Genomic DNA, 12,746 nt, shown 5'->3' with positions numbered 1-12,746 from the left:
CTCACACTGATCTTTTTCATGCTCCCAAGTTCCCCATTGAAGAGTTCTGCATGTTTGTTTAACACTGCAGTCAGACCTGACTCCCCTTTTGACATCATGCGGACTGCAGGCCAGTCCAGCGTGATTTTCTCTAGCCACGCACGTCCCAGTAGCGATGGGTAATTTCCCTTTACCACATATAGTGGCAGTTTCGCAGTCTGTCTGTTCAATTTAACTGTCACCTCAATGGCGCCTCTCATGGCCACAGGTTCGCCGGTATACGTCTTTAGCACAATGTTTGTTGGCTGAAGGGTAAGATGCTTTAGCATTTTGTTGTAGACAGTGTCTGAAACAAGGGACACAGCCGCGCCTGTGTCCACCTCCATCCGCACTGATTGTCCCTCCACTAGCGGTGACACCCAGTAGCCATTTGAACCACCTGCAACCATCAGTATGTGCACCTCTTCCTCCACAGAGGTGTCGCTCTCCTCTGTTTTGCTTGTTCCATCATACTGCACTGAATGAACACTCTTTTTCTTCTCTTGTCCAAACACAGACATTTTGCTTTCATGCTTCCCAGCTCTGTCTGTTCTTTTTTTACCTCTACAGGCGCGTTCAATGTGACCCTTTTTGCCACAATTTCGGCATTCCAGCTCCGTACACCAGCAGTCATTAGTGTGATGGTCCGTTTTCCCACAACGGTAACATGTGCCGTTCCGTGCACCTTTAGGCTCAGATGACACCTTGTGAACTCTCCCTGTTGAACTCAACTGGTGAGCCTCCTTTTCCACCATCTCCATGGAGACACTAACTTCAATGGCCTTTTCAAGAGTAAGGTTGTCCTCAGTAAGAAGGCACTTCTGTGTGGCTGCACTTTGCAGACCACACACGAGTCTGTCTCTAATGGTGTCATTCAGCACCTCCTTGAACTCGCAGTGTTCTGACAACCTTTTTAAAGCAGCAATAAACATCGTCACTGATTCCCCTTCCCCTTGATTCCTTTGTGAAATCTAAATCTCTCAGCAATAACCAGAGGTTTTGGTGAAAAATGTGCTCCAAGAATTTCCACTAGTTGTTTATATGTTTTAGTTCCTGGCTTATCTGGCTGCACAAGGCTGCGAAGTAAATTGAATGTCTTCGGCCCCATTACACTCAAAAAGGTAGGCACGACCTTTTCGTTTGCCACCGCATTCGCCAATACAAAATCATCAAAACGTTCCGTATAAGCGCTCCATTGCTCCACATTTTCTACAAAATCACCGATGTTTCCTAATATAGTAGCCATCTCATGTTTCAAATTAAAATTTCTGTTTACTCACTGCACCCGTAACGTTAATGTGATGCTGCAATCTCTGCTCTGAGTGTTTTGTAGTCGAAAACAAGAAAGTTCCCACAACGCAGATTCATCCGATCCTCGTCGCCACTTGTTGTGTCGGTACCTTTCTACCTAGACACAATTAGTACTCAGAACCCAGAGATTCAAACATGAAGTGCTTTATTCAGGAAGGCAAGGGAAGTTCTGGGGAGTTCCGAACAAAGAGAGCTAAACTTAACCAAGAGAACACCCAACCATGTATCTGCTGTGACAGCGCCACCACAGGTGGGAGGAGAACACACAATACATAACACCTAGTAGTTTTCTTACGTCAGAGGGCATTTGTGACTTGCCGGATACAGCAATGGACCGTGAACTGGGAGATATTGGTGATGTCCCCAGTAGCTGCTTGAAAGGAGCTGGTGGCATTAAAATTCAGAGCCACTGTGACCTTGACTGCCATCGACATAGACGTCCTAGTCCTCAGCTGCAGATCTGGCTGCAGCAGGTGGCAGAGCTCAGTGACCACCTCCTTGCTGAAGCGCAGCCTGTGCAAACACTGCTCCTCAGGCAAATGAATGTAGGAGAATTGTTCCCGGAATACTCTGGGAGGGTAAGGTCTCCTGTACAGAGGCCTGTTGGCCCTCCTCCGTCTGGCCATGATTGCCACTCTCTCTCTGCGTTTCTGTTGCCTCCGATTCTGCAGGCACAGGACGACGCCCCGAATCAGTGCAGCCCCCATAGTCTCTTGACAATCGAAGTAATGAAGGTCAAATCCAAAAGTACCTGCAAAGTGATGCTCAGTAGCCAAAACTACTTCACACAGCATTGACTCTATGCAGAAGTCTCTCTCTCTGTCAGAATGAGTGGTGCAAAAATGTCTACCACAAAAAAAGGCAGGAAGAGGGCGCCTTTAAATAGCGCCCCCCCCCCCCAGCCCCTCGCCGACTGGGAAACATTCCAGTCTCCCTGTTGTTGCTTGCGGCAGGCAGAAAGGAGGGGGGCACCACTCAATATCTGGTCCGGGGCACCACCGGGGCATTGCACGCTCGACTGACGTCACGATCTGCGGGCACAGGAGATCAGGGCGGTAGACTTTTGCGCCGCCGCAAAAACTCTGGTCAATTTCACGAGCGGCGTAAACATCGCCGCGCCCAGGCGCTAGTTGCTCTTAGGGCGCTAACAGGAGGCGCAAAGCAACCAAATTTCCCCCCCCTAGAGTCTATAATTGAGGATAGGGTGACACAACACTGTCAAAATTTTCAGCTGATCAGAGGGAGCCAACATGGATTTGTGAAAGGTAAGTCATGCCTGACAAACCTGACTGAATTTTTTGAGGAGGTGACTAAAGTAGTGGACAGGGGAATGTCTATGGATGTTATTTATACGGATTTCCATTCAATCAAGTCCCACATAAGAGACTATTAACTAAGGTTGAAGCCCATGGAATTGAAGGCAAATTATTGACCTGGTTAGGAAATTGGCTGAGCGGCAGGAGACAGAGTAGGGATAATGAGCGGGTACTTTAAATGGCAGGATGTGACTAGTGGTGTCCCACAGGGATCTGTGTTGGGTTCATCTCCACCACTTGCCTGCCCATGGCAGGAAAAAGTTTATTTTTATTCACTCATGGGATGTGGGCATCGCTGGCAAGGCCAGCCTTTGTTGCCCATCCCTAATTGCCCTTGAGAAGTTGGTGGTGAACCATCTTCTTGAACTGCTGCAGTCCGTGTGGTGAAGGTACTCCCACGGTGCTGTTAGGTAGGGAGTTCCAGGATTTTGAGCCAGCGACGATGAAGGAACGCAGATATATTTCCAAGTCGGGATGGTGTGTGACTTGGAGGGGAACTTGGAGGTGGTGGTGTTCCCATGTGCCTGCTGCCCTTGTCCTTCTAGGTGGTAGAGTCTCGGGTTTGGGAATGTGCTGTCGAAGAAGCCTTGGCGAGTTGCTGCAGTGCATCTTGTAAATGGTACACACTGCAGCCACTGTGCGCCCGTGGTGCAGGGAGTGAATGTTTAAGGTGGTGAATGCAGTGCCAATCAAGTGAGCTGATTTGTTCTGGATGCAATCAAGCTTCTTGAGTGTTGTTGGAGCTGCACTCATCCAGGCAAGTGGAGAGTATTCCATCACATTCCTGACTTGTGCCTTGTAAATGGTGGAAAGGCTTTGTGGAGTCAGGAGGTGAGACAATCTCCGTAGAATACCCAGCCTCTGACCTGCTCTTGTAGCCACAGTATTTATGTGGCTTGTCCAGTTAAGTTTCTGGTCAATGGTGATCCCCAGGGTGTTGATGGTGGCGAATTCGGCGATGGTAATGCTGTTGAATGTCAAGCGACAGTGGTTAGACTCTCTCTTGTTGGAGATAGTCATTGTCTGGCACTTGTGTGGAGCGAATGTTTCTTGCCACTTGTCAGCCCAAGCCTGAATGTCGTCCAGGTGTTTCTGCATGCGGGCATGGATTGCTTCATTATCTGAGGAGTTGCGAATGGAACTGAACACTGTGCAATCATCAGCGAACATCCCCACTTCTGACCTTATATTGGAGGGAAGATCATTGATGAAGTAGCTGAAGATGGTTGGGCCTAGGACAATGCCCTGAGGAACACCTGCAGCGATGTCCTGTGGCTGAGATAATTCACCTCCAACAACCACAACCATCTTCCTTTGTGCTTGGTATGACTCCAGCCAGTGCAGAGTTTTCCCCCTGATTCTCATTGTCTTCAGATTTACTAGGGCTCCTTTGTGCCACTCTCAGTCAAATGCTGCCTTGATGTCAAGGGCAGTCACACTCACCTCATCTCTAGAATGAGCTCTTTTGTCCATGTTTGAGCCAAGGCTGTAATGAGGTCTGGAGCAAAGTGGTTCTGGCGGAACCCAAACTGAGCATTGGTGAGCAAGTTATTGGTGAGTAAGTGCCGATTGATAGCACTGTCGACCACACTTTCCATCACTTTGCTGATGATTGAAAGTAGACTGATGTGGTGGAAATTGGCTGGATTGGATTTGTCTTGCTTTCTGTGGACAGGACATACCTGGGCAATTTTCCACATTGTTGGGTAGATGTTGTAGCTGTACTGGAACATCTTGGCTAGAGGCACAGCTAGTTCTGGAGCACAAGTCTTCAGCACGACAGCCAGGATGTTGTCGGGGCCCATAGCCTTTGCTGAATCCAGTGTGTTCAGCCGTTTCTTGATATCATGTGGAGTGAATCGAATTGGCTGATGACTGACTTCTGTGATGGTGGGGACCTCAGGAGGAGGCCGACACAGACCATCCACTCGGCACTTCTGCCTGAAGATGGTTGCGAACACTTCAGCCTTGTCATTTGCACTCAAGTGCTGGGCTCTGCCATCATTGAGGATGGGGATGTCCATGGCGCCTGCTCCTCCCGTTAATTGTTTAATTGTCCACCACCTTCATGATTGGATATCACAGGACGACAAAGCTTTGATCTGATCCATTGGTTGTGGGATCGCTTAGCTCTGCTTATAGCATGCTGTTTCCGCTGTTTAGAATGCATGTAGTCCTGTGTTGCAGCTTCCCCAGGTTGGCACTTCATTTTTAGGTACGCCTGGTGCTGCTCCTGACATGCTCTTCTACACACCTCATTGAACCAGGGTTGGTCCCCTGGCTTGATGGTAATGGTAGAGTGAGGGATATGCTGGGCCATGAGGTTACAGATTGTGGTGGAGTACAATTCTGCAGTTGCTGATGCCTCACAACGCCTCATGGATGCCCAGTTTTGAGCTACTAGATCTGTTCTGAGTCTATCCCATTTAGCACGGTGGTAGTGCCACACAACACGATGGAGGGTGGGCTCAGTGTGAAGACGGGACTTCGTCTCCACACGGAATGTGCAGTGGTCACTCTTACCAATACTGTCATGAACAGATGCATCTGTGACAGGTAGATGGGTGAGAACGAGATCAAGTAAGTTTTTCCCTTGTATTGGTTCTCTCACCACCTCCCACAGGCTGGCAGCTATATCCTTCAGGTCTCGGCCAGCTCAGTGAGAGGTGGTGCTACCGAGCCACTCTTGATGATGGACTTTGAAGGCCCCCATCCAGAGTTCGTTCTGTGCCCTTGCTACCCACAGTGCTTTTTACAAGTGGTATTCAACATGGATTACTGATTCATCAGTTGAGGAACGGCAGTAGGTGGTAATGAGTAGGAGGTTTCCTCGCCCACTTTGACCTGACGCCATGAGACTTCATGAAGACTCCCAGGGCCACTCCCTCTCAACTGTATACCACTGTGCTCCCACCTCTGGTGGGTCTGTCCTGCTGGTGGGGTCCAGGCCACTTTTCTGGCCTGGACCCTACTGGTGAGGCACATATTCTCCCTTCTGGAGGCCCGTACATCTTGATTCACTTGGCATCCTGGCCTCCACTGCTACACTGATTGAGCTAAAGGAACAGGAACTCCCAGTGTAGAAACTGCCTGCGCTTCACCCCACCTCCATGCCGTCATTTGTCTTGCAAGGGGCAGACAGTGTGGCAAGGCAAATTAGAGACTCCCAGAAAAAGTGCACATCCACACAACTGGATCTCTGCCATTTTCTGAGGGTTCCGGCAGGCTCCCCGTGAGGTTATAGCAGGAGACTGGCAAAACCGCCATGAAGTTTTGACCTCTATATCTTATAGTTACATCTTTGTAAAGAAGATAGACTAAATTTAGAGAAACAACAACTTTGCGGTCCATGTTTAAGAACTTACCAAAGTACGGTAGCATCGGTCTGTCAATGGGGTAATCACCAGTCGTGGTGAGTTACCTAGATATTCATAAGCATATTTTACATTGCAGTTGATGATGTGAACACGGACATTCTCATTCTCCCAGTAATACCGAAGTTGAGCAAGCCACTGGAAGTCAGTCTCACTTGAGACTTCTGTTTGAAAGAAATGTTAAATTTAATCGTATACATAAAATATAGCATAAAATAATTCATAATCACTCTGAAATTTGTGTTCTGTAAGTGATATTCATGTTTCTTTACAAATTTTAGGATAACCTGCTGAATACCTTGTCGAATCATGTCTTCAACAACATCTCTGGCATGTACATCAATGGTTACTAAGGCACCAAGTGTTATACGAGTCTGTTTAGAAAGTTTCCCTCTCACCAGCTCCACAATATCTTTCAGCTGTTTTTGAAGTTTAACAATGTATTTTTTGAGACCCTAAGAAACAATAAAAAGTATAGATGGTTAACATTTCTGAAAGCCGGTCCTGTAATTTGTTTGGTGGACGACACCTGGAACCATAAGCCATTCCTGTCAACATCGTGAATAGATATCCTATTTCCAAGCATTAGCCAAGTGCCACACCTCTAAGCTACTATTGTTGTGTAATATCTTAACAAATTAAATGCTTTTTTTTCTAAATTACTAAAGCCCAGTGGGATTACTTGAATGGTGCTTGCATCCTAATTGAGCTAGGGCCATATAAAATTGTTCTAAATTCCAAAAGAAGTTCCCAGAGCTACATCCTAGTTGTAACAAGTCAGTAATATTAGCATACATCTATAATCTGCAAATAACTTAATTCCCAGAAATGATCCAAAATAAAGCACGACAAGGCTCTTTATTGAATACTAGCCTGGAGTACCCGGCGTTGCCGAAGGAACTGAAGAACCCTCTGCCATGTTTATAAAACTGTTTATAAAACTGTTGGGATTGAAGAACTCTTGCTAAGCACCCAGGAGGTGGTTCTTTAACTTCATTTTTTGTTAATGGGGATCGGCAGTTTTACAGTTTCCCTTCTATGTGAATTTGGAGGTAGCAAGCAGAATTATAATTTTGCAATGTTATCATTGACATTAATGAGAGAGAGAGAGAGAGGGGGAAGGAGAGAGAGAGAGAGAGAGGGGGGGAGGAGAGAGAGAGCACGAGAGAGAGGGGGGAAGGAGAGAGAGAGGGGGGGAAGGAGCGAGAGAGAGGGGGGGAAAGGAGAGGGAGAGAGAGAGAGAGGAGAGAGGGAAGGGGAGGAACAGAGAGAGAGAGAGGATAGAGAGAGAGAGAGAGAGGGAAGGAGAGAGAGGGGGAAGGAGAGAGAGAGGGTGAAGGAGAGAGAGAGAGAGGGTGAAGGAGAGAGAGAGAGAGGGGGTAGGAGAGAGAGAGAGTGGGGGTAGGAGAGAGAGGGGAAGGAGAGAGAGGGGGAAGGAGAGAGAGAGGGAAGGAGAGAGAGAGAGAGAGGGGGAAGGAGAGAGAGAGGGGGAAGGAGAGAGAGAGAGGGAAGGAGAGAGAGAGAGAGAGTGAAGGAGAGAGAGAGGGAAGGAGAGAAAGAGAGAGAGAGGGAAGGAGAGAGAGAGAGAGGGGGAAGGAGAGAGAGAGAGAAAAAGGAGAGAGAGAGGGGGGGAAGGAGAGAGAGAGAGAGGGGGAAGGAGAGAGAGAGAGGGAAGGAGAGAGAGAGAGAGGGAAGGAGAGAGAGAGCGTGAAGGAGAGAGAGAGGGAAGGAGAGAGAGAGAGAGGGAAGGGGAGAGAGAGAGAATAAGAGAGAGAGAGGGGGGGAAGGAGAGAGAGAGAGGGGGGAAGGAGAGAGAGAGAGGGAGAGAGAGAGAGAGGGAAGGAGAGAGTGAGGGAAGGAGATAGGGAAGAGAGGACGACACCCCGGGGAAGGGGTTGGACTCAGAGCCCGGCCGCGGTGACCCGGAGCCCCCGTGCGCGGCCTAGTGCCTCAGGCCCGGCCCGACTCACCTCAGCTCAGCTCCCGCTCCGGCCCGCCGCCGTTCCATGGCAGAGGGTTCTTCAGTTCCCTCGGCAACGCCGGGTACTCAGAGCCCAGCCACGGTGACCCGGAGCCCCTGTGCGCGGCCTAGCGCCTCAGGCCCGGCCCAACTCACCTCAGCTCAGCTCCCGCTCCAGCCCGCCGCCGCCGCTCCCCCGCTCGCTGTCTCTCGGGCTCTCGGGCCATGCGGTTCTCTCTGTCTCTGTATCTCTTTTCCCGGTCCCACAGTCACGGCAGGCCGCAGGCTTAGGCCCCGCCCACACATGCCATGAAACGTCCCCATGACGCATCATACCGCAGTTTCCCCATAGGATTGGTCAACCATCATGTCACTCAACGCTAATGAGCTGAAATGAGCGGATTTTGTCCTTTTTTTGTAAACTGTCCGAAAAATTTTTGTCTGACCAAAAAATAAACACACCTATGACACTCCCCTAATCATAAGCTTTCTTTTGATATAACATATGTGTAGGTACGCTCTATAACTTTTGAGTTTCCCGCACGCATACACACAGACAGACTCATTTATTTATATACTAGCAGGGGAGCCCCGCGTTGCAGGGCTTTTTTGGGCCTGGTCGATGTGTGGGCCGGGAGCCTGGGACTGGATTTGGGCTGTTGGCAGTTGGAGAAGCCTAGGGCCCGGGGCTGGGGTATTTGAGTGTTTTTTAACCTAAACATTTCTAGCTTTTAATACCTTCAAAGATGAAAGTTAAAGTACTTATAAAACATGTTTGGTAAATCTTATTGAAAAAAAATAAGATACTGACCTGGATGAGTATATTTTTAGCTTGAGGCAATGGGGTTTTTAGCTTGAGACAATGGCTGCCAGATCCCTGAGCTGAGAACGGTTAGTCCCACCCACACACACACCGATTGGTCAACCATCAGGTGACTGAGCTGTAGGATTGGTCAATCATCACCGAACAGGATTGGTCGACCTTGACGTCAGTCAATGCTAATGAGTGGATAATGAGTGGAATTTTGAAGGTTTTTTGTATAATGTGCAAACAATTTTTGTCCGACCAAAAAGTAAATATGCCTACAAGAGTCCCGTAATGATGAGCTTTCTTTTGATATAACATATGTGTAGGTACGCTCTATAACTTTTGATTGTATAGCCGGACAGACAGATAGACAGACAGGGAGACATACTCTTATCTATCTATATCTATAAGCTGGGGGGAGCCCGGCGTTGCCAGGGCTGTTTTGGGCCGGGCGGTTTAAATGGAGTCCCAGGCTTTGGGGCCTCTCTGTGTCCCTCTGTGAATCTGCTGCCGGGCAACATTTTAAATCAAGTCCCAGGCTTTTGGGCCCTGTCTGTGTCCCTCTCTCAATCTGCTGCCGGGCAACATTTCTACCTTTTAATACCTTGAAAGATGAAAGTGAAAGTACTTATAAAACGTTTTTGGTAAATCTTATGTTATTTTTAAAAAGATACTAACTTTTTCAAAGCTGGATAAGCAGAGTAGTTTGAGCTGGAAGCTGAAGTAATGGCAGTGAAACAATGGCTGCCAGATCCCTGAGATAAAAATGATTAGTCCCGCCCACACACACACACCGATTGGCCAACCATCAGGGGACCGTACTGTAGGATTGGTCAATTGTGACGGCACAGGATTGGTCGAACCTTGACGTCAGTCAATCAATGCTAAGTAGCAGATAATGAGTTTAATTTTGAAGGTTTTTTGCATAAGGCGCGAACAATTTTCGTCCGACCGAAAAGTAAATACGCTTACGACCGTCCCGGAAGCATAAGCTTTCTTCGGAGGTAACGCGCGCGTAGGTACGCGCTATAACTTTCGAGCGCATAGCCGGACAGACGCACACCCGAGGACAGAAGGACAGACAGACAGATCGATCCGTTTATATATAAGCTGGGGGAGCCCAGCTTTGCCAGGGCTGTTTTGGGTCGGGCGGTTTAAATCGAGTGCCAGGCTTTGGGGCCTCTCTGTGTCCCTCTGTGAATCTGGTGCCGGGCAACATTTTAAATCGAGTCCCAGGCTTTTGGGCCCTGTCTGTGTCCCTTTGTGAATCTGCTGCCGGGCAACATTTCTACCTTTTAATACCTTGAAAGATGAAAGTGAAAGTACTTATAAAACGTTTTTGGTAAATCTTATGTTATTTTTAAAAGAGATACTAACTTTCAAAGTAGTTTGAGCTGGAAGCTGAAGTCATGGCAGTGAAACAATGGCTGCCAGATCCCCGAGATGAAAACGATTAGTCCCGCCCATACACACACACACACACCGATTGGCCAACCATCAGGGGACCGTATTGTAGGATTGGTCAATCGTGACGGCACAGGATTGGTCGAACCTTGACGTCAGTCAATCAATGCTTGCAGATAATGAGTTTAATTTTGAAGGTTTTTTGCATAAGGCGCGAAAAATTTTCATCCGACCGAAAAGTAAATATGCTTATCAGCGTCCCGGAAGCGTAAGCTTTCTTCGGAGGTAACGCGCGCGTAGGTACGCGGTATAACTTTCGAGCGCATAGCCGGACAGACGCACACCCAAGGGCAGACAGAAGGACAGACAGAAGGACAGACAGAAGGACAGACAGATCGACTCCTTTATTATATCTATATATAGATTAATATATATTATATATATATAAACGGATACTTCTGTCTGTCTGTCTATCTGTCTGTCTATCTGTCTGTCTATCTGTCTGTCTGTCCTCATGTGTGCGTCTGTCCGGCTATGCGCTCGAAAGTTATAGGGCGTACCTACGCGTGCGTTACGTCGAAAGAAAGCTTACCGTTCCGAAACGGTCGTAAGCGTATTTACGTTTCGGACGGACAAAAATCGCGCCCGCGGTATCCAAAAAACGTTCAACATTCCACTCATTAGCATCTCATTATCCGCTCATTAGCGATAGAGTGACCTCGAGGTCGACCAATCGTACGCCGGGTTGCTGGCGCGTGCGGCCGGGCCCTCCTACGGTCGAGTGACGGGGACGATTGACCAATCCTACGCTTCGGTCACCTGACGGTCGACCAATGTGCGTGCGTGTGTGGGCGGGCCTTATCGTCTGAACCGAGGTGAGTCGCCGCCATCTTGATTCCAAACTTTTCCTTTATTTTTCCCGCTTTCTGAGTCTTTCAAAAAAATGTTGCTTTTAAAACACATAGGGCTAAAAATTCAGTTTGGGGCGCCAAGCTCGCCTGGGCGCCAGAATTACCGCTGCGCGCGGAGCCATTTGCGCCATCGTGATATTCAGTTTCAGCACCCCAAATGGAAGCCGGCCGCTAAACAAGGCTTTCGGCGCCCCGCTTGGGGCGCTGAAACTGAATTTCAGCGCGCAAAGTGCCGCAGCGCCACCCGCTGCGGCACGGCAGGCTGCGGTACTGCAGGCCTTCCTCCCACTGTTAAGGGGGAGGTGCCTGCAACAGCGCGATCCCCGCTCGCGAGTGCCGGCAAATGAGCCCGGCACCAAGGAGAAGTGCCGGGCTCTCGGGAAACAGCCGGCAATGCCGCCGGGGGGGGGGGGGTGTAGGAGGCCGGGGACGGAGGTGCGGGCAGGCGGCCGCCGAAAAAGCGGCCGGCCGCACCTCCACCTTAACTCGCCCCACTACCGCCACAGGTAGGCCCCTGTGTACCGGCCGCTATTTGCGGCCGGCGCGGAAGAGGCGGCCGTGACCTAATATGGCGCTCGGGGTGGTAGCGGGGCGCTGCGCACACCGATGATGTCATCGGTGGCGGCACAGCGCTACAGGCTAACGCCGCCATTAGCGCCCCGCTAAATATCGCGGTGGTTGTGGCCAGTGGCGCTAAAGCCTCTGAGTGGCCTCTTTGGGCGCAAACTGGTGGCGCAAGCAACTGAATTTCTAGGCCATATTGTTTTAAAAAAAGTTAATTACTTTCTAAATCTTTTATCTAATCTCATTAATTTTCCTACCTTTCCCCGTTTTTCCAGGTAGGCCTCGAAGCCTCGGCCTCTCCTCCGCACCCACGCCCGAGCTAGGCACCTCCCGGCCCCAGTCAACAAGCGGCCCCCGATCGCCGCCATCTTTGTGAAGGCTGGAGGGGCGGGCCTCAGCCGAGCGCTGCTACCTTAGTAAAGGATGCGCGCGCAGCAGGAGCAGCTGAGATGCGGCGTCTCTCTCTGTTCCCCGCTCGGCTCGGGCGGGGCTCTCGGGAGTGCTGATCTCGGGCGGGGCTTGGAGAGCGGGAAGGGTTACCCCGGCAACCGGGCCCGCCGGCCGTCTCTCACAGCCGCAATCGGCGCTCTTCAAGCCAGCTCGGGAGGGCGGGGCCATGTCAGTGCGTGGGGCGGCACGGAGCTCCGTGCAGCCATCGCCGGCGCTGGGCTCAGGTGCTTTGCGGCCTGCGGCCGAACAGCGGCTGCGGACCTCGAGCTGACCGGGGCGCTGGACTCGGCTGGGCCATGTCTTTGCGGGTGTTCGCCTCGGCCAGCGGCATCAGGGTGACGGCCGAGGGAACGCGTTCATCCAGGTGCCGAGGCCCGGGCCCCGGGGCGGAAAGAGGGATTGGAGCGGGGGATGAGGGTTCGGGCAGGGGAGAGGGGCAGGGGAGAGGGAGAGGGGGAGAGGGGCAGGGGAGAGGGAGAGGGGGGAGAGGGAGAGGGGGGAGGAGGGAGAGAGGGGGGAGGAGGGGGAGAGGGAGGAATGGGGTAAGGAGGTGGTGAGAGGGAGGAGGAGGGGGTAGGGAGGTAGTGAGAGGGAGGAGGGGGAGGAGAGGAGGGGAGAGAGAGAGGGTGG

General features: G+C 50.5%; 1 protein-coding gene across 1 annotated transcript in view; it reads right to left on the bottom strand.

Moving 5' to 3' along the window:
- Positions 1-12,746, bottom strand: part of dnah12 (dynein, axonemal, heavy chain 12) — a 429,714-nt gene that overhangs the window by 295,643 nt on the left and 121,325 nt on the right. The window contains exons 23-24 of the mRNA XM_086001602.1: positions 6,318-6,474; positions 6,011-6,183 (exon numbers count right to left, since the gene is read on the bottom strand). Of these exons, the coding sequence (XP_085857728.1) occupies positions 6,011-6,183; positions 6,318-6,474 (330 nt within the window). The remainder of the gene's footprint in view (positions 1-6,010; positions 6,184-6,317; positions 6,475-12,746) is intronic.

Source organism: Somniosus microcephalus, chromosome 11 (genome assembly GCF_052327205.1).
Source record: "Somniosus microcephalus isolate GS21.2 chromosome 11, FLI_Smic_1.0, whole genome shotgun sequence".
Classification (NCBI taxonomy): Eukaryota; Metazoa; Chordata; class Chondrichthyes; order Squaliformes; family Somniosidae; genus Somniosus; species Somniosus microcephalus.
This window is presented reverse-complemented; position numbering and strand designations above follow the sequence as displayed.